Here is a 27,096-nt window from a genome sequence, read left to right as displayed (position 1 = left end):
ATGTCTCCCGTCATCAATACTCTATTTACATTACAGTGAAGCGGCCATTTTTTAAGGGAAAAAATCTCCAAGGAACCGGACTTAACGTGACAAATAATTTGACTCGTTTTTCATTTAAAATAGTTTTATTGCTGTCATGCAGGAGTGCCATAAGTCTAGACCATCACAGAAGATGCAAAATTTTCGTTACGTACTCATAAAATCAAAGCTCAGAACGAAGAAAAAGTAGGCCGGGGAGTCAATACTTAAGCTGATCCATTCTTCTTAACTTGGTAAAAAGGTTTTGTTCAGCAGTTGACATGCATCAACGTTACAGTGCATTATACTTGGAGGTGATAAACGTACAGCACACGCAAACATACGGTATACGCGTACACACATACACACACTCGTGATGGCGTACTCCAGCTGTCGTGCAAAAGAGGTACAAATAACACTTTTTAAAAAGTACCAGTAGGAAATAGTTTCTAGTAGTTGTTGCTGGTTGGTGAAGTAAAATGTTGAAACGTGTCTTCTTCCATTAAGTCTCAGGGGGACGCCAGTTCAGTCTCTTGCAGCATTTTTTGGTTGCTCAAGAGCACGAGACACTTTCTGCTGGTCCAGCAACTTCAGTGTTAACCTACTACTATTGATGCATAGTTCTGTCGCCATACAAACAGATCAATATTAAAACTGGCACAATGCTCTTTGTCAATATCATCTGAGGATTGTATGTATGTAAACATACTCTTGATTTTTGTCACCAAAAAAACAACAAAACAAACCAATATCCTTGGACATTCAAGGGTTTAAACCCTAATTGAATACAAAAAAAAAGGCTTCAGACAGAGACGATTTGGCACTTTGACGTGAAACTTGAGTCGTCCGCTTTCTTACGCTTCATCAAGGTGGACAAGCCTGGCGAGAAATGATAGCCCTTTCTGACAGCCGTTCTCTTAAGAGACTAATTTGTTGTCAATTTTCTAGTAATTGGTGACATTATAAATAAGTAAGCACAACAGAAAAGAAACAAAGCCCATTCATCATTGTATATGGGTGCCGGAGGTGAACTGCGGTCAGAATCATGAAGTTTTGGACCAATTATAAAAAAGGAGTGTTTGTGCCAAAATGGCCTATTATTTTCAAGCATGTGTTTGGATTTCTGGTTTCCTTTTTACTTATAATTCTGGTATTATGCTCTTTTTTGGTAATGATGTTCAAGAATGATGTTTATCCATTTTTTTGTGGGCATAGGCATCCATCAAAAAAAAAAACACACACACACACACATTTCTACATACATACACACACTTTTTTAAATTGGCCATGGCACTTTTAGGATGCACTTTTTTCTTTTAAATTACGACATAAGAATATTGAATATCCCCAAAAACAATTCAGCAAATGGCCAGATCAATGATACAGGATAAGATTGCCTGATTCAATACTTTTAAAAAGCTACGGCAGTGGTGATTTCCGTTTCGTAACTGATGCCAAAACTATTTTATGATATATATCATACTCACATACATATAAGTACTATATATTTATTCATATATGGGTTCATATTTGTGAACACTCATGAGCTTTAAAGGTGGGTGATTCCGCCATTCATTATTCTCAATCTTTCATGTAAATGTGGACCCAAACTTACTGAAAACAAAGCAAAATGTGTTTTTGCAATCCAACGGCCCTTTTTTTTTAAAGTTCATTTGTTATTTTTGCCATGCCGTTGGGAGCGTAGCCCCATGTATCATTGGTGTGTAAAATCCCAAGGTGCAATTTCGTAACATGATATTCTGCTATATTGTGCTCTTTTCTGTTTTTTTTTTTTTTTGCAAGTGCCAATAGTGAAACACGAGTTCCCATCGTATGAGCCACAGCTTACCGCCACCCCTTGTTTTTGAGCATCTCACAAATGTGCCTTCAGCTGTCGCGACAGTACAACTTGAAGACAATGAAAAACTTGTCCCCCATCAAAGGCAACAGTCTACAGGAGAGGGAAAAAATGTTCAAAAAAGTGTGCACATTCATTTTGGATTCATAGCCCAGGTGGGAGTACTAAAAAGAAACATCGAGTGCTGCCTAACTAGAGCAAAGACGAGAACCAAGAACCGAGCAAACACTAAGAGCATTCGGTTATCACGCAAACAAAAGTGAAGACATGCAACATGTTATAGATTTTAGAGCAAGAAAAAAAGAAGAAAAAAGAAAACACCGACAGGGCAACAGGTTTCCCTTTTGAGTCTGGCATAATTTTCCTGCAGAATAAATACTTTACATTCCAATATACAAACCTAACCATTTTTCTGATATATTCCACATTGGCGAAAGATGTGGATCAAACTCATTGCTCCCACAGTCCAGTAGGTACCTATAAAACGAAAGGCGACAAGCTTTCCGCCACTTGACCGTCAAAGAACCCTGCAAGCCTTTTGATTCTGTAGGGAAAAAAAAAAAATGGACTTGAGAATCCGGTCAGACCAAACTGTGGTCCGTGTAGCCCTTATTTCCTCTGTTTCCTGAAGATCTTGAAGGTGTGTTTCTTGCGGCTTGCCGTGGAATCTGTGTCTTCTCCCGTCGACCCGCTGTCCTCCTCCAGCGGGCTCTTCTTGGAGGATAGCTGCGGGATGCGGCTGTTGGGCTTCGCACCAACGGCTCCCGCCTGACCTCCCGTGGGTGACGGTGTTTCGGGTTCGGTGGAGTTGGGGCTCAGGGAGCGGGAGGACTCTGAGAGGCTGTTGATCTCCCCCAGGCTGGGCGACTTTTGCAGGTCGTGCACCTTCTTCATGAGTATGGGGCTGTCACAGACGAGCTCCACGGGGCCGCCCTCGTGAAAGCGGTTCCCGCCATTGGGGGTGTAAGCGTGCAGCGACAAGGCGTCATCCGTGCGGCCTGACAGGCCGTGTAGGAGAGAAGTTGGCTTAATTAGGTGGCCTTTGGAGCTGTACGCTGACAGCCGATCGCCAACTTGAGATAAGGATAGGGAGGAGTCAGAGTCTGAGCGGTTGAGGTCCCTGCGGAGAGAAAACTTAAATTAGAGGATACAACCGAACGAAAGCAAAAACCAATAACTACAGACCCAAACAGTATATAGATGAAGCTTTGCATGCCAGGGTTTATCTACACTATGCCTGCGAAGCCATGGACACGCTGGGGGGCAGCCGTGGCGCTGGAACTCCACACTTGTTAGTTTTTCAGGCAAAGAGTATCAGGAACACTGAGAGGTTGAGAGAGAGTAAATGCACAGAAACTGTAATGCCTTTAAAAAGATGCGATGGCGTGAGAGAGGGGTGAATCGACGACAACACTCGTGTTGGCTTTTACTGTGTAGTAACATGTAAAAACACATGACGGATGTGTGAAATGGCTGAAAAAGAGTGGTGGGAGAGATCGGAGAGAGGAGGGAAGAGGGAAAATGGGTAAAAAAAAAAACACCCACGCACATGCGATGGTGTATGGAGAGCGGGAAAGAAACGGGTACCCGAAGCCGTCGCGGCGCGAGGAGTGCGCTTTGGAGACATCTGAGAAGGTCAAATCAGGAATGGGGTCCATGGGCTGGAAAGACATGTGATACACATGGGAGGAATGAGGGGCTGCGGCGCCACCTACAGAACCAGCCAAGCAGGAGGAAGATGACGACACGGAGGACGGGGGCTGCTGATTGGGGGTTGAGGTACAGATGATGGCGGGATGAGACACGGCAGAGGACAGAGAAGGCAGGGGGAGAACGTCGAGCTGCCCAAACGACTGGCTGCGTGATTCTCTGAAGGTAGCCCTAGCCCTGGAAGGGTATGGGGTTCCCTCTCCCTGCTGACCCTCCAACAGGCAACTCTCTACCAACCTCTGGGAGCCCATAGCCAGCTGGGGGTCAATGTAGCGTTGGCGGAGGGACATCATACTGGGAGCTGCGGGCATAAAACAGTGGCATTATCATCAGCCAGTCACAGTTGAGACGGACAGATTTGGGAGATGGATTGTCAAGATGCTTTGGTGCCGGGACTTAGCTCCCTCTTGCACTCATCTTTTAGATAATCTATCATTAAGCCGCAGTGGATCTGGGCCAAAAAAACAAAAACGACAGCCGCGGACACTTTCTCAATATCACTGAGAAAACAATTCATTGTTGGGTTATACTTAAATCAGTGTAATGAAAGCCGTGACAGCCCAGAACATACGCGTCAGAGTGTGTTGTGACATATTAACAAGAGCAGGATTCCAAATTGTGATTAACAGTGACCGCCCTTTTTTTTCTTTTTTTTTGTCTTGACAGATGTATAAAACACTTCCACCGTCTTCAATAATGATCAGCAATTAGATGCACCGTCAAATAAATTTCATTTTTTTCAGCCCAGATCTAAACGCAAGGAATGGGTGTCAGACATGTGACTGAACCTTATCTTATTCGAAGTGTGAACTGTGACTATATCCGAACATCTCTCCTATTTCTCCTCCTGAGAGGAACTGTACAAGTCACAAACTTAAAATAACAAGGATGAGTTGAAAAGAAAAAGGTTATAGGTTACCGATTTAAACAAACATATTCAATACGCAATAATGACTGTATTCACCAATTATCCAGGGGAGCTAATTAACAACATAAAGTGAAAGACAAATTACTATGGAGGGGATGCAGGGGAACAGTGGGCGGTGATAAGATTGCACACAGGAACTGAACTAACAATGCCACTCAAGCAACAAAAAGGAAGGTCACAGGAGCTTCGGATGAACAAAACATGGCACTATGTCCAACGCTTTAACAACTGCTTGGAGGGGGGGATTCAAATCGAGGGGGTTGACAAGGACATCAAGACCGGGATGGAACTGGGGCATCAATAAAAAGCCAACCGGGATGTTTCCGCACGGGCTGACCGTCTGAACCAACAGACCACAAGTCACTGGCTCGTCGTTCCAGCAGTCGGATGCCATCTGTCGTTGGGCCAATGACACGGCAGTGGGAGGCAAATGCCAAGAAAGTGGCCGAGGGAGAGAGGAGGGGGGTGAGATAGGGAGTGCGGTTAATGTTAAAAAGACTTACTCGCTATTGCAGTTTCAAAGAGCTTCTGCAGTAGAGCTCTTCCCCTGTAGTTAGTCAAGTCTGCTACATACAAATGTTGTGGTAAGTCAACGACAGAGCCCGCCCCTTGCAACGTGGCTACGACACATTCCGCTTAGTGGTCTCATTGAAGCGTCCAAAAGCGGCCAAAATAGAAATGTAATATTTTGTTTACCCAAGAATAAGTAACAAATATATTTTGTACACAAAAAAAAAAATATATATATATATATATAAATCATGTGCAGTGTATTTACATCCGCAAGTAATCTGATATAAAAGGGGAGTTATTAAAAAATCATTTCTGAGCAATACAAAATATATTCAGACATTAAGACACACCCACTACAAATAGTTGAGAACAAAACTTGCTCTTATTAAGAAATATATATATTTGACAGTTCAAAAGGCAAATGGAGAGTCTTCGGTCATCAAAAGTGAACAAGTCAGGTAGACACCATGATCCATAACGGCATTCAGGTGGAGTGGTATGCAATGGGAACAAGACATTTCATGGGATTTTACATGATACACATTACACAGATCCAGAACAACACTCAACAGCAGATGCCATACCCTCATTGCCTCGCAAGGACAAATTTGGGCATTTGTGCAGTGAAAAGAAAAAAAAAAGGTCTGAATTCTTATTTGGACTGATTTTTGGGTTTCCCCAGCAGGGCCTTGGAGTGTTTAGGGGTTCGCTTGCTAATCCGCACGGACTGGTTGACAGATTCGGTAGAACTCTTACATTGCAGAGTTCCCGGCATGATATCCTCGTCCATGTCGTCCATGTCGTCGGACATGATGAAGTGCTGCGGTGTGGCTCTGCCGCCGATGAAGCTGGGGTCCAGGTTGAGGGCCGAGGCCAGCGACGGGAGGCCCGGGTTGTTGACGATGGTAAAACCTGTGAGGATCTCTATCTGCTGCCAGCGATGCAGCCTCTCTCGCAGAGCAGCTGTCACCTCACCTAGGGCTTGTCTAAGCAAAAAGTATGTGTACAATTTTTTGAGAACTTTTTTTAAAGTTTCAAGGAAAATTCTGACACTGACAATGGTTCATACTTACTTTGCTGCCAGGATTTTGTGGTCTACATCATCCAGGGAGGAGCTGTGAGCCACATGGAAAGTACCAAAGAGTGTGTTTCTCTTTTTCTTTATCTTCTCTGCCTGGAAAAACAAACATGTATAACTGATAGCTGAACCCTACTTCTTTCAAAACAGGGGCTACATGAACATCAATTCAGGGCTGAAAAGAGTAGCCTCTAAGGTTTCCCCACACCCCATTTTTTTTTTCTGGATTATCAGTTTCTCTTTAATATCCTTACCCCTTCTTTGGCGACAATTAGCTGGCGCTCAGCATTCTGCTTCTTGATGTTGTAGTACTGCACCTCCACCTCATGGGTGAGCTGCAGCCACTTCTGGAGGGCCTCCGGTGGTGACCAGCCGCTGCGTGATTCTAGCTCCTTCTCAGCTTTCTTCAGCGCCATGCGTACCTTCAACAAATGTCAAACATTGGGTGACAAATTAACAAGTCTCGCTTGGCAAAACTTAGCTGGAGTAGGAAAAAAAAAAATACATACACACATACATACATACATACATACATACATACATACAGGACAATATTCACATTAAATATGAACACATGTTTCCAACTTCAATGTTTTCCAGTGCAAAAAAGGGATAAAAAAAAAATCTGATAGTGGTATTGCATCAAGCAGATACTGTGGCTTGCCTAGCTTCTTGTGTGGGCTGTACTCTGCTGTTCCTGCCAAATTCCTAATGGACAAAGACGTCAGCGGTTGTATTTATACTATAGCCGATATAAATCTGATGGACCCAAGCGTAGTGTGCAAATGCCACCGTGGACGTTGATAGCAATCTATTCCCCTCATTTAGTCTCATCTGGCAAGGCATTCTGATGTGTTTTTGCCAAATAAAGTACCTGCTCAAGCTCCTCTTCTGCGTATTTTTGGCGACTCAGTTCATTTTCTGTGCCCTCTCGCAGCTCCCTGAGTCGCTGGGCCTCCTGCTTGGCTGTGTTAATCTCATCCCTCAGCTTCTGCTCCAGATTCACCTTCTCCACCTCCACGGTGCGGTGCTCCTCCTGGGCGATCTGAAGCCTGAGGATCAGCAAAAAACATATCAAGTCTATCACAAGACCATAAAACACAAATACAAAACGGGCAGCAATGTGAAACAATCAAAAATGCCTCTTTTTGTGACGGGGCGTGACGTGTACACATGTGAGCATCATGTGTTCACGTGTGTGGTATGCAAGACTTGCATCAACCATGCATCGCCGGAAACAATGGCTAACGTGATAAATGCAAAGAGCCAAGATCAACTGCTCGGCACCGCACAATAAACTGACATCAGCGGGAGCAACGCCAAGAATGAGAACAGCTGTCAGCATGCAATTTTAGAACAGTACAGTGTGTTACTCAATGCTCCTGTAGTATTTAGACCATATGAGTTGGGTTGTATGTGAAGTATTTTTAGACAGGGCATGACAAAAAAAAAAAAAAAAAAATTAAGAGGAAGAGTCTGTCATCCTCATACACTACCAGTCACACAGGAACATAAGACGGTTTGAAAGGTTTGACATCAAAATAAAACTTACCAAATCAAATGGACGCATAATCAATTTTTTTTGTGAAGTACTCTTAAATTTGGCAGACATAAGGTGACACTCCAGTCACTGGAGAGCAGCGATCTGCTATAATTGTGGTTTGATACAACAGCAGGGGCGGCACAGAATGAAAGGCGACCCCAATGGCTCGCGATGGAAAATGTGGGTGGTGGGCAGTCCTGCTAATGCCTTTGACCCTGACCCCTGCCATTCTCTAGCAGAGATTCAAAAGCACTGGCAGAGCTGTAATGGCCAGAGAGGAGAGACTCCAAATGGTGTTTCAACAGAGCTGCACTGCAGCGCTTGGAGGACACGGGAACAATGTGCTGTGTACTTTGCAGCAGAAGCGAATTAATAACCCTGATGTTTTTATATACAGCAACACGATAACATTCCCTTTGTGTTTATAGCACTGAGTGACATGAATGGCGCAGAAACAGAACTAACAGACGAATCTCTATCACAAGTATTACTGTCCTTGTTGCCGGTCCCTCCGAAGAATGTCTGCAAACCACACCCCAAATCCAACGTGGGTGAATTAGCACTAGAGCTCATATGTTGTGTAACCACGCTTCATAAAGTCTCCCACCAGTGTGGCAGAGACTGAGTCAACCCCGTGTTGTAAAAAGCCCCCGGACATCCAGCCGCGGCTCAAGCCTCCTCCCACTGTCTCCTGACAGGGACGCCATAGCTGGACCGGGCTACTTGATACCACCACGGGATCTGCTTGAAGGTATGGAAAGAGAGCAGCTGGCAGCAGGGATCAGGAAGAAAGGCGTAGAGAGAGGGAGGACATACCTCCCCACTCGGAGAATATGCTGTAGAGTAGACTCGAGTGAGTGCCTGTCTGGTCACACCTCACCTACGTTAAGACACCAGGTAATATTTACAACATCCCTACCAAGATGCAGCGATTGCTTGTCTAAAATTGCAACATACACTTTTGGAGAGCTGTTGAAGGCTCTTTATTGCTTCACAAAACACTTGCTAAACCACAGCCTTCTGTTTTTGGAAATGAAAACATAGGCTAGGATCTAATAACATTAAAAATCTGGGGAGATATTGTTTGCTTTTGCATTTTTCACCTGAGGATGGAGTTCCTCAATTTCTTTCCATGTTAGTCCGGTTTAGTGAGTAAAATAGGTCTGGCACTTGATTTTAGTGTTCTAAGCAGTATTCTGTTAGAGCAACAGCAGCTGTATTGCTTCTTTGATGCATTGTTCTATTGTTCTGCGATAATGGATACAAAATAAAACTACAAACACTCGGTATAATGAAATGCATTATAAATTATTGTGCTTTATGTGAAATAAGGTGAACTGCAAAACCCATGAGGGATGCTTTCAGCAGCCATGATGCAATAATTCTCCTTATCATCAATCAGTAACGTTAACCAGCACAATTTATTTAAATCCATTTGTACAAGACAATTGAATTTTTGCCGGGCTTAGTGGTAAACCACTAAATATATCACAATAACTTTGAGATGGACTGTAAAACGAGGCTGTATAAACTTTCATAAAATAAAACTAAGGATAAAAAGGCGTTATAACTAACTGAATGCTTCAAGAGTTGAAGAGTTTATGGTCCAGTGGCTGACCTTTGAAATTTATTACATACTTTCTATAGCAGAGAATTAATGACCAACAATTATCCTAAACCAAGTCCTGGCCAAAGATCAGAGAACGTAAGTCCGACCTTGGTAGCTTTCCACACTGAAGCAGCAGTAGTCGACAAACAAATCTGACAGAGATACTTTCCACCTCACAAAAAAGACATGTGCGGCACACATACGTTGCATGAAAGTATTCACGAGCTGTGATAATAGGTGCAACGGGAGGAGGTGTTACAGGACAGAAAATAAGAACTCCAAGGTTGAACTAAACACTAATCTCAGTTCAGTCAGTGAAACTTAAGTCCCGTCTTTGCAGTCTATTTGCTGTACAGCTGAGCGTGCCGGCTCATGTTTCAAAAGGCATGTTTTCTCAACATCCAGCTGATACAAAGATGCAACTAATAAGGGTACTGAGGGTGGTAAGAGGCTGAGGGTTTCGCAAGTGCAACGGCTCGTCTATCCAAGAGACCATAATTGTGAGCGGACACGATTTCTTGAATTTAAAGATAATTCAGTGAGAATTTCCTTACAGCCTGTCTGCACTTCTACAACCAGCAGGGGGAGCCTCTGGTGCTGCACTCAGACAGGATGCAAACTTTTCCTTGATAAGATTTTAGTTTTAGGTTTTCCTGTACAGGCCATGACATTCATTTTCGATCTTGAATAAGGTGGAGTTTCGTTTCGGGATGTGGCCTTTTTGCTGTCCTTCCTCCGAGCGGTCAAATCTGCCCCTTGCTCTTCTCAACCTTCACCTAACCTTATATGGTCTGATGAGAAGAAAAACAAAAGAAAGAAAAAGACTCAAACAAAATATTGCAAACCAAATCAAAGAAGCTAAGGCTTAAGATGGAAAGTCATGAATCAACATCCCATTAGCGACCCAACTTTCACAGGCAAGAAATGCCTGGAACACACCTGTTATAAAAGGTGCAGAATGATGTCGCTATGAAAGGGATGGATGGAGGAAGAAGTTGCAAGCCCACTGACCAGCCATGCTTGGTTACACAGATGGGTTGCAAGAGTGAGCGCAGCCAAATCCCTGAATGAAGATTTCAAAATGAGACGTGACTCAACAAGGCCCACCATGGAAAAACCACAGGAAGGAAAACTCGTCAAGTGGCATTTAGAAAGGAGTCAGTGTTATTTTAAGGATTTACTCGGGGTTGGGACAAATGTGAATTGACGTAATCATTTTTGGTGTAAATGTGGTGCAGTATCGGGGACATGTAATGACACCCCTCCCACCACCCGACCCCCCTTGAATTAAGAAATACAAAAATATCACTCCTTCAGATTCATTCCTGATACAAGTTTGGATGTTTGAATAAATTAAGTGCAAAATAATTGGTTGACAATCAGACCAAGTTAACACACACAACCATGTTTCTAATTACTCTCCACAGCAGAATTACAGTGGGGCAAAAAAGTATTTAGTCAGCCACCGATTATGCAAGTTCTCCCACTTAAAAAGATGAGAGGCCTGTCATCTTCATCATAGGTACACCTGAACTATGAGACAGAATGAGTTTAAAAAAAAAATCCAGAAAATAACATTGTCTGATTTTTAAAGAAATTATTTGCAAATTATGGTAGAAAATAAGAATTTAGTAAATAACAAAAGTTAATCTCAACACTTTGTTATATACCCTTTGTTGGCCATGACTGGAGTCAAACGTTTTCTGTAAGTCTTCACAAGGTTTTCGCACACTCTTGCTGATATTTTGGCCCATTCCTCCATGCAGGTCTCTTTGAGAGCAGTGATGTTTTGGGGCTGTCGCTAGGCAACACAGACTTTCAAATCCCTCCAAAGATTTTCTATGGGGTTGAGATCTGGAAACTGGTTGGGCTACTCCAGGACCTTGAAATCTTTCTTATCCCGGCCAGTGATTTTGGGATCATTGTCATGCTCAAAGACCCAGCCTCATCTTCAGTGGTTCAGTGCTGATGGAAGGAGGTTTTCACTCAAAATTTCACGATACATGGCCCCCATGTTCATGCTTTCCTTTACACAGATCAGTTGTCCTGGTCGCTTTGCAGAAAAACAGCCCCAAAGCATGATGTTTTCAACCCCATTCTTTACAGTAAGTACTCGTATGGTGGTATTTGGATCCAACTCAGCATTCTCTCTCCTCCAAAAACGACAAGTTGAGTTTTTACCAAAGAGATCTATTTTCGTTCCATCTGACCATAGGACATTCTCCCAATCCTCTGCTGGATCAGCCAAATGCTCTCTAGCAAACTTAGAAAGGCCTGGACATGTACTGGCTTAAGCAGGGGGACACGTCTGGCACTGCAGGATTTGAGTCCCTGGCAGTGTCGTGTGTCACTGATGGTCGCCTTTGTTACTTTGGTCCCAGCTCTCTGCAGGTCATTCTCTGGGTCCTCCCGCGTGGTTCTGAGATTTTTACTAACCATTCTTGTGATCATTTTGACCCCATGGGGTGAGATCTTGTGTGGATCCCCAGATCGAGGGAGATTATCATTGGTCTTGTATGTCTTCCATTTTCTAATAATTGCACCCAGTTAATTTCTTCACACCAAGATGATTACCTATTACAGGTTCAGTCTTCCCAGCCTTGTGCAGGTCTACAATTTTGTTTCTGGTGTCCTTTGACAGTCCTTTGACTTGGCCATAGTGGAGTTCGCAGTGTGACTGAGGTTGTAGACAAGTGTCTTTCATACTGATAACCAGTATAAACAGGTGCCATTAATACAGGTAACATGTGGAAGACTAAGGAGCCTCTTAAAAAAGAAGTTACAGGTCTGTGAGAGCTAGAAATCTTGCTTGTCCGCAGTTGACCAAATACTTATTTTCCACTAAAATTTGCAAATAAATTCTTTGGAAATCAGACAATGTGATTTTCTGGATTTTTTTTCCTCATTCTGTCTCTCATAGTTGAAGTGTGCCTATGATGAAAATTACAGGTCCCTCTCATCTTTTTAAAAGTGGGAGAACTTGCACCATTGGTGGCTGACTAAATACTTTTTTGTCCCACTGTATAAGACTCACGTAGTAGGGGTTTCTGACAAGCATCTCTGCAGAGACAAAAAAAAAGGTTCTCCTACAACATTGTCCTTTAACCCCAAACTGAAGCAGATGAATCAAGTCGCAGTGATTATCGTGTCTCGTCTGGCTGCCTGCTCACAACACATGTGCGTGAACTTTAAAAGACACCATGTATGACATCACACAGGAAGACAGAAAGGCCATACCGACCTGTGCATGAGATTAAGCTTGGTTAAGACTATCCTTAAAAGGAGTAAGAGACAGTGCATGCTAAAAGCACATTCTGAGCATTCCTAGGAGTATTAACTATAGTGGACAAAAACAATACATTTTTCAACTGCCTTAAATTGTTATAACACTGTTGGAGGGAGGATTTCGATTTTCTTACAAATAGCAACTAACACCACTTAGATCCCCTACATTATGGTCAAAGAATCTTCTTTAGATCAGAACAAGACCACCTGGCGATCTCACTGGGTTATTCAGCGTGTTTTTGTATACAAGCAGAAAGTTCAGAACACTCGCTGGACAAGGACAAGGACAGTAACCATCTGATGATTCAACCCGAAAAAACACACAGACAAATAAATTATAAATAAATAAATGATTTAAAGTGTGTAAGGTACAAATATTTCACCAGGAGTTTTAGGCCTTACTTTATCTTACCTACCATCTTTGAAACAGTCACACCTCTGTTTCTATGTATAGTAAAGAGCTACTTAAGGTTTTTAAGGTCACTGACTACATGATTAGTCATATTCTGCTGGTTTGGATTCACGGTGAAGTTTACTGCAGTTATTCGCGGGAAAGCACATATCAGGCTTAAAAACCACATTCCACGTGGGATCGACTAAGCCCTTCCGCTTCCACGATAAACAAAAATGTGGATCCAATTATTAAGTAAAGAGTCCCTGATCATCTATCCCCTATCACTAAAACTCATCGAGAAAATGTGAACATTGCAGATTCCGGAAAATAGCCTGTGTGGATTCCAGACAGACATTGCTGAAAAGGTCTACTCAAAACGCGAAACCTGACACAGGATAGAGAAAAAAAAAGAACAAAAATACAAGTCATAACAGTCAAAAAGGAAAGCTTCAACCAGGGCTCTCGGTGCTGCAAAGGGGAAGGAAGACCTCCCCATGGGGAAGTTGTACATATCTGTTCACGTTCAAACACACACAGCGAACTCACATCTTATTTAACATCACACACCAACACCCAAAATGATCTCAACAGTTAAAATAGATACATCTAACCTAATTTGACGGACGTCAGGTAATTCCTTGACTGTCTGACATTTGCATAATTTACTACCAAGTATTATTCAAGTTCCTGGTTGACCGCTGGAATTTCATTTCCTATTTATACCAATGGATTTAACATGGATTTCTTTTCCTAGAATGTGTCAAAGGAAATCAAGGTGATGTGAACCATCTTAAACTGTTAGCAAGAATACAAACATTGAGTGTTTTGCTTTGGTTCCTTAAGTGCAGACAAAAAATATGTAGCACATTGACTACAGAATTTATGTGTAAATGTTAAGAGAGTTGCTGTGTAAATGGTGGGTGACCCTTACTTCTGCTGTAGGTCATGCAGACTCTGCTCAGCTCTCTGCAGGCCCTCCAAATCTTTCATCATCTTCTTCATATGGTCCTTGGAGTAGCGGTTCTGGATGTAGGCAAACCAGCAACCTCCCATCCCAATGACAATGGACACAACCAGCATGAAGTCTTTCAAGTGGTTATGTCGATTCACTGGGACAAACAGGGGGGAATACAGAAAGCAAAAGCATCTTGAGAAATCTGATGAGATTTAGCTTTTCTTTCAAGCAGTGATATATCTATTGAGAGACAGACCTGGGGCAAAACAAAACAACAACTTAAGACAGGCAGGTTATTTTAAATAACCATACAAACTGTGAAGTGATATTTTCTCCAGCAATTAGGAGTTGATAACTACTGACCCGGCAAGGTGTGCATGGGGATTCTATTAACAAAAGATGAAAAGCAACAGTAACATTTGTACAACACCTTCAATTGGATTCAGATCAGACAAAAGGGAAGTCCATTTTAACTTAGAAAAAAAGAGTTAAGACATAATGCGATCCATCCGCCATTTACACATAGTCACTGTGCTGTTGCAAAACCGGAGAGGAATGCATAGGAAGGATGTCAAAAGTACTTCCTGAGCTGACAGCAAGATTAACGGATACCGACTAGTACTGCCTCTGTTTCACTGTGCGGTAACTATTTATTTTAAAAACATATTTCATTTCAAAATATTGACAGGGTAAGTGGCGGTATGTTGCGGCAACCCTTGTTTATAGAATGCTGAACAGCATATTCTCTGATTTCTACAAAATGGACTTGACTAAGGCATGAATTCAACAGATTACATAAATTAAGATGTAACATTTGCATATTCAACAATCACTCAATAACAGTCTAACAAAGGACAATCCACTCTGCATCTACCTCGGGTACTTGAGACAAACTTAAACACATGGCTTTTAAAGACCAGTGTCAATCATTTTAACCAAAACAAAAGAGATCTCTGGATGTGAATGAGCTCCGTTAAGCCTATGTTAATTCTTCAACAAATGCTCAGTGGCTTACAATTACTGTGAAATGTGTCTTAAAATGCTGCTGTTGCCTCGGCATTCAGCGGGAGCCCCGGACTTTGAGAGGCTGTCAAAGCCAGATAGTCTGCCTTTGGGTGTGAGCCTCACAAAACAAATCACCGGTGACACATGCCAAATGCAGACCCCAGCATGCTGCTCCCCTGGACAGTTTCCTTCTCATTCAAGGCTCTGCATTCCATTAAGAAAACACATGTTTGCATAACACAAATGTCCTCTTAGGTCAACACCAATTATGTAGAATTAAGGATAAATTAAAGCCAAAGGAATGAGACAATTCATCATGAAATGATGAACCACAGGAGAGAAGAAAACAGATGAGTGATGGGGAGGAAAGGAGAGGAATGTATTCATTTGCAGAGGAGTGTGTCTGAAACACAGAACAACATTGTCTGACATGAACTTCCTTAACCGTGACTGAAGTAGGAAGGATTCACTAAATAAATTCACTGGAGCATTTTGAGTCGATTTATAATACACATGACATTTATACGTTGGAATTCAGCTGATGGTGACTGGTAGAAAGCATAAATAAAAGAATGTCGGGGTACATAATTAACAACATGTCCCTAATAGTAATTCCTGAGGGAAGTTATCTGACAACGAATGATGACCTCAACTCTAGTCGGAGTTGCAGGAACAATGCAATGACAAGCTACGTTTCAACAGGTCTATGTCCACATTTACTGGCTGGTGAGAGAAGATACACAGCTAACTGCAGAGATTAGACCACACCCGAGGCTTAAATAGGCAAGCGATTCATGCCAGAAGGATTCGATATGATGTATTAATTTGGAGACCCACAAAGCTAGCTAGTAATAGAACACCAACTGGAGGAGTGGAAACCGGGATCTCGCATTGATCAGTCCCTTTAAGAACAAGCCAAACAGAAAGTCCAATAACTACAGAAAATACTCCAATGGACTTCGGAGCGCATAATTTCCACACAATGCAACATTAGCTGATTTTTAACATTTTTAGGCTGATATCAACAGTAAGGAAGTATCCCAACTGCAGCCTGCATTTAAAAAGGGAAAAAATGTCACATACTCAAGGGGGGTCCAAACAGCACAGTGTCCAAAGATTTGAGCTGCAACTTTTGAACATGGCTGCGATCCAGGATCTTGAGGATAGACACTGCCAGAGTTGTATTCTTTACTGCCAGCCTGAGAGAAAACAGACGGTCATTGTGCAAGCAGAAGGAAAGGAGAAGTAATCCATTATGCATAGTGAGGTAACGTAACTCCTTGAGAACCCTTTGATATTGTACTTTTCAAAACAGAAAACCCCGTTAGAAATAAAGCAATTGCATAATCCATTGATAAAGAGACCGCATTCCTTTTTTAAATTTATCCAGATTTGGAAAAAACAGGAAACAATTAACAATAACTGACTCAAGTAGATAAAGTACCAACTTGGAAATTCGTCCAATGTGAAAAGACTTCCAACATTGTATACAAGAATTGTAACTCTATAATAATGTCAAAAAAGCAAAGTGGTGAGCCAGAGATTTGGCCATGTTACAAATAAAACGACTGTAGATGTCACAGTATAAAGATTTAATACAGGGCTGCAATTTCCCTCTTACCTTGGCATTGCACTTCCGTTAAAGTTCATCTTGCGAAATGCATCCTCATACTGTGGCAGTTCCACATAGGCGATGAGCCACTGTACCACCTCATCCACTGTCCAGTTATAGACTGTGAGGGACATCGAGAAAAAGGGAAATGCGTAGTACTTTAGTTGAAATAAACATCAGTATCGTAGAAGATGATGAGACGAGAGCAGCGTGACGGCACTACATGACCAATGTGTTTAATTAATGTGTGCCTGGTTACAAAATCTATCTGGGTTCACATAATACATTGTTAGAACAATATAAAAATTTAGCTACAATTTAGTGGCAGATAACTGTCATAACAGCTGTTATTCCAGGAAATTGAAAACACAGCTTCCAAATGATAAAGACATTAACGAATTCATTTAAAAAATACAATTAATGTAATAACTACAGCCCAACCTCCTGCAGAGAACAGCTCAAAGATGAAGGCGACAAGACACAAGAACAACAAAAGGAAAGTCAGCACACATCCCAAGGAGCTGAAATACAAATTCAAAACCACAATGTGTCACAAGACTTGACTGCACTGCTGACAGCTTGACACTTAGGACTATCTATCCTTGCATGCTCATCTGTATCACAAATTATAGCCTATCCTAACACGCACATCCACAATAATAAGCAAGTAAAGGACATCCACTCTAAAGTTCAAGAGACAAAAAAACTACTTCCTGGGTGACAAGGGTGAAAAGAGGGGTCTTGTCAAGAAGTGGACAATGGACAATCTTTGCGCTCTGATGAGTGCGAGGAAAAGGAAACAAAGAAAGTGCTGGGATAACTGGCTTGCAAGGCCAGACAGTGCACGTGACAACAGCACCAGATAAGAATCCCACCCAACATACAATCTGTCAGGAGGTGATGGTGTGAAAGTGAATTTTGTGCTGACAGATTCAATGAGCTCCATTCTGGCGGAGGCTTGGGGTTGCAAAGTGCGCTGCACTTAGCTTGACGCAACATCTGATAAACAGCCCTGCTCCACCGTTAAGGGAATGAGAGGGTCAAGGAGGGGTAATGTTTGAACCACAATTTCAATCCAAAGGAGGGGGCATTGATTCTAATTTAATGTAACACTGGGGAAGTCACAAGAATGAAAGTCTCACCAACTGCAAAACAGAACAACCACAAATCCATCTGTGAACACCTAAATAGCAACCTGCCCAAAAATCTAATCCAATTTGATTCTCACCTCAGTGCTGCCACAGCACTGCTGTTAGTTATTTAAAAAATAAAAGCTGAGTCTGATAGCAAAACTTGAAATGGGGCATAATAGACTTGTTGTATATGATGAAGATATGGATGACAGAAAATACAAAGACTCAAATCTAGTAAATCAGTACCTTCAGAGCCCTTCCACGCGTTCCACAAATCCTCCACACTGATGAACTGATCATTGCCGTGGAAGCTGTTGTGCTTGGCCTTGGGGTCATGGTAGTTGAGGTCTCCTCTCAAGAACTGTCGGATGACACGGGCAATCGATTGGTTACAAAGATTCATCAAGTTTTTAACCATCAAGTCATCTTGCATTGTCAACTGATGATGGGAGGCAGGGAGGGGTGATTGAGGTCTGCGCTCATACTCTAGATTTGTCTATGGCTGGTTTTAAGTATTAAGATCCGAGAGATGAGACGGACAATATTTGGCCATGTATGATGGATTAAGGAAATTTGCTGAGTCATCTTTGTTAAGACGGCTCAATTTGAATTGGTCATTGAATTGAAAAATTGATAAATGTACAAAGCACTATCCTGTGCTGGTGGACCACATGCGTGTGTGCACAATTACTCTATAGCCTGAATGATTTTCTACTTGTGCAGAGTCTGACAGAGAAGCTGGCATCACATCTAAGTAGAAGACTTATACCGCAGACTGAACACTTGCTATGGACAGGGGGCTGGGTTTGGTTTGAGCTAAGTATTCCATTAATCCCTGCATAATATAAGAATATGCTTAAAGGGTCATTGTAAAACTAAAAATAGCTCTTCGTTACAGATGACTGTTGGCAGGTTGAATACAACATAGAGTAAACAATAAATATCTGTGCCTTTCATATGCTGTTTAGACAAAATGTGTCTGTTGGGTTGGTTTTATTGAGATCAGTGGAAACTGACCCTGTTCACCACTGTGGTTTTTATGATCCCCATAAAAAGGAAAAGAGCAATTCTTGTGGCTTATGTGAGCATTTGCTTCCTTTGCGCTCGGGGTAGGGGGAGGGGGGGTAAAAAAATAATAAATCACACAACATGATAAATATATCAACCCTACAACCCTACCAGAGGGAAAAAAATGCCAGGGTTTTCCACAACCTATTTAATAATTTGTAACAGCAATTTGTGGTTATCATAAGTCAACATAAACACAGTTACCAAACACTGATGGCAAAAGACAGATGGCCAATCATTTAAAACAAACGAATCGGACAGAAATGTTAACACTGACTACTGCAGAATTTTGTGTTCTACTCAGAATGTGTCTGGGATGTAGAAACCCCACAAATTCAAGGGGTTGGGATCCTCCAAGATCAACGGCAATATAAAACCTAATTTTTTTTGTCTTTTACTCATGTCTTTTCAGGAGGACCACGACGTCATTTTAAGGAGTTTCATAGTGAAATTTTCAGCTGAACTGCAGTAAAAGCAGATGCCAAATATTCTAGGTTAAACACAAAAGTGTCTGCAGATGTTTTTAGAGCTGAAAAATTTTATTATTCAAAAGTTCTGAAACTCTTCATATACCTACTGATACTTAAATTCTGCTGTTATGTTTGATTTTTTTTCCACAACACCAATTCCTACACAAATAATTTGGTGCAAAATAAAACAACATGATGGTAAAGGTGCTATAATAAAATAGCAAAGGCTTGAAAGTGTTTGCCAGGCGAGATTGGGTCACAGGGTAACAGAGGTTGTAAAAAAAAAAAAAAAAAAAAATTAAAATGACATTACAGTTTGATCCTTTACCCAGCAGCAACTGCAGGTGGCTTTTTGACTCTCCTCTCCCCTCCTTTGTTTGAAAGTTATGTTTCTCTTATGCTCAGAGCCAAGGGCGGGCCGTCTATTTCGCTTAGTCAAACTGTTCCTTTGGAGGGCTGGGGTTGCAACACAAGTGCATGGTGCACAATGGAGTGCAAGCATAGCTGGCTGATAACAATCTGCTAGCACCCAAAGAAATGAGGAATAACCAATGCTTAAAACCTGAATGGTGATGTGACAAATTCGAGAAAACCCAAGTTATAATACTCAGAATATTATAATCTTGGGGAGGGTTTGTAGAGAAAAAAAAAAAACTAATGAAGGGACTTGAAAAACATCTAGCTAATGCTTGAATTTATTCAACCTGAGAATTGCGTAAAGTTCAGGAAATACATACAACCTAAATTTATTAAAAATTATGATCTCAGGGTGAGTTCTTGGCTTGGGGAGTCATGTAACTGTTGCTGATCATATAGTAGTCTACCCCAGTGACCGAGGTCTCACTTATTAAACTATGTAGAGGGGAGAGACAAACAAACAACTATTTCTTAAGAGGGCAACACTTAAGACATCAGCACCCCCCCCCCCCGCCAAAATAAATGAATAAAAAATAAATGAGTTTCACGTCCCACCCATTTTCCCAGTTTATAAATATTCGTGTGTAGGCCCTCAGCACAACGAAGATACATAGAAAGATGTTCAATACAGGGAACCCTCAAGATTATGCAGCAGGAAGATGAAACACCAGATTCATGAAATTAGCTAACTGATGCTAGGACAAAGGAAAAAAAAAAATACTGACGCCACCATACAGTGATGTGCACCATAATACTTATGAATATTGCAGTGAAACCGGAATCACACAAAGGGATTCACAATTCGACTATCGTTAACATTCCAAATTATTTCAAAATAGAATTAAAACTGATTACAAGCTATGTATGCATCGACACTGAGAAAACATATTCCTTCAATAGTCCAACAGTGTGCAGAATTGCACAAGTGTCTCCCTAGTGCATGTAACAATACAATGCTGAATCATGGCAGGGATGGTGCACGTGTTAGAAAATAAACTCAAGTTATAGGACCAAAAAACACAGATATTACAAAAAAGACTGTATCAGAAACTACAGAAAATATTGGATGTTGGCATGAATCAAACAATGGACTTCTGATTTATAGGTTCTTACATTTTCTTACATTAAAATCAGCCAAGGGAACGATGACTCACGAGTACACATGCACACTTTTTAGTCATTAGAAATTATGTGTTTATGTAACAGAGTGTGATTTTGGGCTGAAATATTCTAAATATTTGAGTTTCTTCGGAAACAAGTCACATGCACGAGTGTTTTGGTTGTCCCCAAAGTATAAACTGATGGCCTGTGCTGTAACTGCACTCCTGAAAACAGATTCATTGAACAGCTGACAACTATCCTATCAAAAGAGCAACCAAAACAAACAAATCATCCTAAAAACACCCAAACTCAAAGTTTATTTATCATTTTTAACTTTCTACACATCTGCTCAAAGTCACAAAAGATACAAGTGCAACCTGGAAAACATATGATTCTTAACATTATATGCATTTGCATGCAGAGTACCTCCTCTAAAACAAACAGCTGTAGTGAGGATGACGCTTTGGCTCATACTGAACTGAGCCAAGAGAAGTCTCTGGAGTCTCCTCCGGCCACATGTCATTTAGGCTACAAATAGGGACAGCGGATAAATTGACTATGGGGAAGTCTGTCAAACATTATATAGCTGAACGCCGTATGCAAAATAATGTGATTTTTGAAGAGGAAATAATGGACAACTCATGCTTCAAAAACTACTCACACAGTTGAAGATCAACAAGTGCTCTTACAAAGTCTTATGAAATCAAACCTATTGTGTGAATCTGACCTACAAGACATACCAGTTACAAGTTAGTGTGAATTTAGTTAATTATTTGAGGGAAAAAAAAAACAACAACTTTTGGGAAGACCACTGGAGCATATAAACAGCAAATACCCCAAAAAACCTGAAAGGTAAGGATGTAAGTGTGTGTGTGCACGTGTGTGTTAAGGGGTGGTTTAACGAGCCTTCTTAGCTGCAAATCTGCTGATATGTCAAATGACAGAGGATAATGGTCAGCAATGTGTGAAAAATCAGGCATAGACACATACAAACATAGACTGCTGCTGCCCTTTCACACATCTAGCTCATGACATCTGACGCTGTCTGACAGTCTTCACTCCACAGTGTTGTGTTTTTCAGCAACAGTTTGGGCAGCTCCTGAAATGGTTACTTTATCCAGTTAGGGAAATGTCAGTTTCATTTTAAATATTGGCACACATTGTTGCTGTAGATCCAAAGATGAAAGCGCAGCTGCGACAAAAGAACAAAGGTAGTTCATTGTCTGGTTCGGCTTACTATGATATTTGCTTTCACACATTAAGCCAATCTGAAGAAAGCCTAATTAATTTCAGGTTTCCAGAAACATGTATGGGGGACATTTACAGACCTCCCAGAGAGAACACACACTCGCAGGAATACGGCCGAAGGGCTCCCCACTTGGGTACTTACGTCATCGGTCTCAACAACGTCTACATTGCCGTTGGCGTCATCGTCCATCTGTTTGTGGATACTGCGGATCGCCTCGAAACTGAGAAACGCGTTCTCGTCCTTGCATAGCTGCTCATCGATGCGACAAAAATCTGGTGAGGAAAGTCATATCAGTGCTTGTTTAAAAAAAAAAAAAAAGGAAATTGAGAAGTCAATATGATGTTTTCTGAATTACACATTCTGGCAAGAAGAACTTGCAGCGAGCTGAAGTCTATGTTCTCAGAGTCTTGCAATTGAAACAAGCGGTCATATTTTACAAAAAGTTCTCAGTCCAGATGCTTCAACAGATCTCTATCCCATGATAGCTTGTGACTGTTAACATTCATTTGCCCTCTGCTCAGGATGCACAGACACTCATTTTTCTGTTAAGTCCCATGGCTGCAATCAAAAGTTGTTTAAGCCAGGACTGACGACACACAGGGATGTTCAGGAAGCAAGAATCCATGACTGTCAAAGAAACTATGTCGAGCAAAAACAAAATAAGTCACAAATGGATTTTTGTTATCCTAGTGTCACACCCTTGCCTTTTTCCTGAGTTTGCGAATATCGGCTTACTTTCAGTTCAAAATAATCTGCCTTTTGTCAGTTCAACTGCAGTTTTTGATTCAAATGTTAAAATTTCTGCTGTACATTTTTGGTTGACAGGTCAATGAGCGGAAGGCTTAGAGTAACTGACATTTTCATGATAAATGATTTCCTAATTTAACAGCTTGTCAATGAGTCCGTATCTAGTGAAGCCTGCCTGCCCTTCGCGTTCCCTCTCCTTCCTGAAGAGAAAGCAATCCACTGCCACAGATTGAGGATAAAAAACAAAACTCCTACAAAGAGGAAACCTTGTTTGGCTTGAACTTCAGATATTGAGTTCTGCAAAACAGTATGACATGCTATTTGCAACACCAACAGGATTAAACGAGTACTTTAGTTCAGGAGAACGGAGTCAAGAGGGAGGTTCCCCCACAATCTTGACAAATATATTCTTGAGCTATCTTGAGATATTTTATTAATTTGATTTTTGTCTAATATCTTATGGACAGCAACTGGAGTCCAAATATTGCGGTGGCCCCCAGAAATCCATCCTTAAGGCCTTTTCTTAAAAACAGCACAAGGCCAACCTTAGACTTTGTTTTCCGAATGTCTAAAAAAAAATCAAGAGTGAAATGCAAAAAAAATGAGATGAGATGAGATGAGAACAACTTTATTAATCCCGAAGGAAATTGTTGTGCCAGAGTTTCAAGCAACAAACACAACAGCAACAGATAACAGTAGAAAGGAGGAAGAACAAGAAATACAATGCAATATGAATTGTCCTAACCGTCAGCAGTAACTACAAAGATTGAAGATTCCCTGCGGCTGAGGGAAGAGGAATTAAAAAGTCTGATAGCCTCAGGTAGGAAAGACCTCCTGTGGCGTTCAGTGGAGCTCTTTGGTGGTATCAGTCTACGACTGAAAGAGCTCCGACAGGACATCAACGTGGCATGCAGGGGGTGATGGATGTTGTCCAAATATGCCAGTTAGCACTATGATATAAAATAAAAAAGGTTAATCCTTGACCAGCCTCTTTGCGGACGACATGGCTCATTTGTGGTTTAACACTTGGCTGACTTGAATTTGTAGATAGACTTTTTTGTTCATCCTTGCAGAAGTCACTTCCCCTTCAGACGTTTAAAACCAGAACTCCTGGTGATGCTTAATTCACACAAGGTTTGCGATGAAAGGGAATTTTGCTGCATGACTGACATGAATCCAATTATTTCCTTAGCCCGACAACTGCATGTTGTCTTGAGTGGTCTGAGATAAGACACGAGAACATCTTCTATTGCTTCCATGAATCTACATGTGGACAATGCAATGATTATTTGTAGCTTTATTATTGCTGGACAAAATCAACTGCTATACCAAGACTGCTGCACAAAAAGGTATTTCCTTAGAGTGAAAAACAGAATATTGTGCAGCAGGAACAGCAGGAAAAATAATATGGCTCCAGAGAACCAGTAAGGTAACATACCTCAAAAGCAAGTTCTTTCACACCCTCATGCTAATTTTTTACCAGTTTAAACAAAGAATGACAGTGAAATCCTGCACCTGTTACACCCATCAGACACAACCTTGTCCATTTGCCTTGCAAACCGCCATTGACCAAAGATAACCTATTTACATACCAGTCAGCCTGCTTTATTTAAGAGCTCAAATTGCGCAAGTCATTCACTGTGCCTACATGTGGACGGAGGGCACACTAAATTACAGTACCGAAGCAGTTTATACTCGTTACCAATCAAAATACCTGTCAAGTTTCAAAAACTTCAGTTAAGACCAGACATTTTCCCACACAGCCTCCTCAAGGGAACACTTGACACACATTTTAAGTGCTGCACAATAAGCAAAATGTTTGTTCGTGTAAGACAGCCAAATATGAATGAGCGTATGTATCATGTCTACTGCAAACATATACTCGGTTAATGCTTTCCAGCTAAAATTTGCGAGAGCGGATAAATCCCAATACTTGTCACAAGTTAGACCTGGCTTATACCTTCCTAGAGTTTCAGTGACTAGGAGATTTCTTCAATTATCCAGGACATTTGTGCTTGACAGCAACGATAATCAATCACGAAACTCAATTTTAAAGAACGCCCCCCCCCCATCGCTGATTGACTAGACACTCGACCGAATGACGCACATCTCCTTTTAAATTACTGTTTTGAATTTCCTGGTCCTAGCTAAGTTTGCGCGCCCTGGCAAACTACAGATGGCGGTTCTGCGCCCTAAAAAGCAGCATATGACTTCAAAACCAAAACCTGAGACTGAATATCTTGTAGTGCCGATGACTGGTGTGTGTGTGTGGGGGGGTGATTACAGTATAAGTATTATTATGTAACCATTGGCAGGTCATGGCTGACTTTTAGTCAATTATCTCTTGTTTCAGGACCAGGGTCTGTTGTTGATTGGTGAACAGGGCTTAATGGAGAATGCGGGCCAGACTATTCTCAGCATGGCTACATTTAGTATCTGCTTAATCACAAAGACGTGTCACGGAGTGGAATACCCTCGTAACGAGTTCTTACTGACTTGAACTGTGGCTTAATGGGTGGCCCGAAATAAACTTTGAAAATAGGAAGAGAAAAAATCACCACCGATGCAAAAAAAAAAAAACAACCCAAAAAACCTGATCGATAGATCACTCACCTGACAACCCGTTCTCCACAGGCTGGCTGTCCGGTGGCGGAGAAAGGATTTTCTCCGCAAGTGTTTCTCCACCGAGACACAAACAAATCATCCACATGTGCAGCATTTTGTGAGGCTCCATATCTGGAATATGCTGGAAGAAACAAGACAACCCGGGGGCGGGAGGAGGGGGCTCGAATTATCTTCGCATGACTAATTTTCAGTGAACCTGACAGCAAGAATCCGATGATAACCCCGATTAGAAAAGAACACAATGGCATGTTATCATTATTTTTTTTTCAGATTAAATGACATCCCGAAGCACTGTACCGCATTGTTCTTCAAGAGAACTGTTTAGTTGCATAAAGCGCCCAGCCTTGACGGCTCTTTCGCTGACACTAACCACACGCACGCAATCACGCACGCGTTATGCTCTAACTTATTCGCCTCTTCCTGAATGAAATGACGCGGTTAGCCCGCCACACGTCCTACCTCAGGCGAAGCCTAAACAATCATTAAACGCTTTACACCTTGTTGATATGGTGGAGTTTACGTTCACACACACGTACACAGGCTAATTCTGGGGGCTTGAGGAAAAAAAGAAAAAAAAATGCTTGGAGAGTAACAGCTTCCTGCTCCATTGGTGCCTGATGCTTGAGTGTCTGACAAGCTAGCTAAAATATCACCGCTAACTACGAAATTACCCGCATGTCCACAAGGAGTGCGAGTAAAAATTCCCACTCTTAAACCAGCCACGTCGATGGACATGGGAATTTAAAAAAAAAAAACGTCAACTTTATTCATTTCGGGTACGGCTCACCGCACTAGAGGCGTACATTAGCAACCACTGGCGTCAAGCTAACTACAAGATACTGCAAGTCAGACAGGGGGACGGTTATTAAACAGCACCCGCTGCCGCCCGAAAACGCTGGTAAACGACACGCCGCGGTGCGGAGGAACAATTCGGATGACTTACCTGTCACCAAACAGCGCCTGCGGATCTCTTGTTTTAGTTCTTTCTCCACATTGCAGCAAACACCTGGCTCCCCAGCAGGTGAATCACAGTGTGCGCCCACTTCGCGACACTCAGTTCATTACCCCCGCGACCGAGGGACTGAAACGAAAAAACCGCAGGATGGCAACAACAGGCGATTCGGTCTTCTTCTGCACTTCGCTTACGCTGCTATAAGCAGGTGCTGCAACCTAGTGGTCAAACTGTATACTGGATCGATGGATGAAAACAGTGCCGGAGTCTGCTATCTAGTGGACAATATTGAAGATTACATCAAGAACATCACGCTTTTCTACATTTCTGGGGGAAAAAAATCATGCACATGTGTACTAATTCATTTGTTTCACCTTTAACGATATCTGCAAATGAATTGAAGCCCTAAGACATTATGTTATTGTATGTTTTTAATTTGAGTCACTCTATAATACGGGGCAGATTATGACATACCAATAAACAAGACATTGTCTGGGAATTCTTGGGAAAACAAGGGTCCTATTCTAAAAGTAGTTCTAGTTTTAAATTTTGAAAATTATTTAAAAACTAACTCTAGTTTTAAATTGTTCTGTTTTCAAATTATACATAGGGATATATGATTGAAACAAGAATGTGGATCAAAATTGAATGAGGTGGTCAGGTACTGTAATATTTATTTTATCGCCGTAACACTTTAATGGAGTGTGTGTTCCGGGCGGACCGATAATACCGGAACCCACGTTTTTCAACAACGACTTCAACCCATCACACTTCTCGCGTTGTTTTCTGTGGCAAAACGCTGTTTGGAGATGAAACTCACTGAGAC

At 41.6% G+C, this 27,096-nt stretch overlaps 1 protein-coding gene across 5 annotated transcripts; it reads right to left on the bottom strand.

The window, feature by feature from the left end:
* Positions 1–106: 106 nt before the first annotated feature.
* On the bottom strand, positions 107–26,427 carry LOC147224229 (stromal interaction molecule 1-like). Of its 5 annotated transcripts, none has more exons than XM_086164290.1 (14): positions 26,262–26,426; positions 25,307–25,439; positions 22,088–22,218; positions 17,888–18,002; positions 16,518–16,629; positions 15,980–16,095; positions 13,868–14,045; positions 6,980–7,157; positions 6,360–6,527; positions 6,101–6,201; positions 5,784–6,013; positions 4,828–4,908; positions 3,464–3,887; positions 107–2,996 (listed from the first exon to the last, which is right to left on the bottom strand). In XM_086164290.1, the coding sequence occupies exons 2-14, from the start codon at positions 25,425–25,427 to the stop codon at positions 2,486–2,488; spliced, it is 2,466 nt and encodes an 821-aa protein (XP_086020416.1). In that variant the 5' UTR covers positions 25,428–25,439; positions 26,262–26,426; the 3' UTR covers positions 107–2,485. The 5 variants fall into 5 exon arrangements, with proteins under 5 accessions (XP_086020416.1, XP_086020418.1, XP_086020417.1 ...); XM_086164292.1 differs by having other exon boundaries at positions 3,824–3,887; positions 26,262–26,424; XM_086164293.1 differs by having other exon boundaries at positions 2,763–2,996; positions 3,426–3,887; positions 26,262–26,427.
* Between the last annotated feature and the right edge of the window lie 669 nt (positions 26,428–27,096).

The sequence above is a fragment of the Fistularia commersonii genome, chromosome 18, assembly GCF_037954325.1.
Source record: "Fistularia commersonii isolate RoL2024-O1a breed Wild chromosome 18, RoL_Fcom_v1.0, whole genome shotgun sequence".
Classification (NCBI taxonomy): Eukaryota; Metazoa; Chordata; class Actinopteri; order Syngnathiformes; family Fistulariidae; genus Fistularia; species Fistularia commersonii.
The sequence above is the reverse complement of the archived record's forward strand: the minus strand, read 5'-3'. Positions and strand labels throughout refer to the sequence as shown.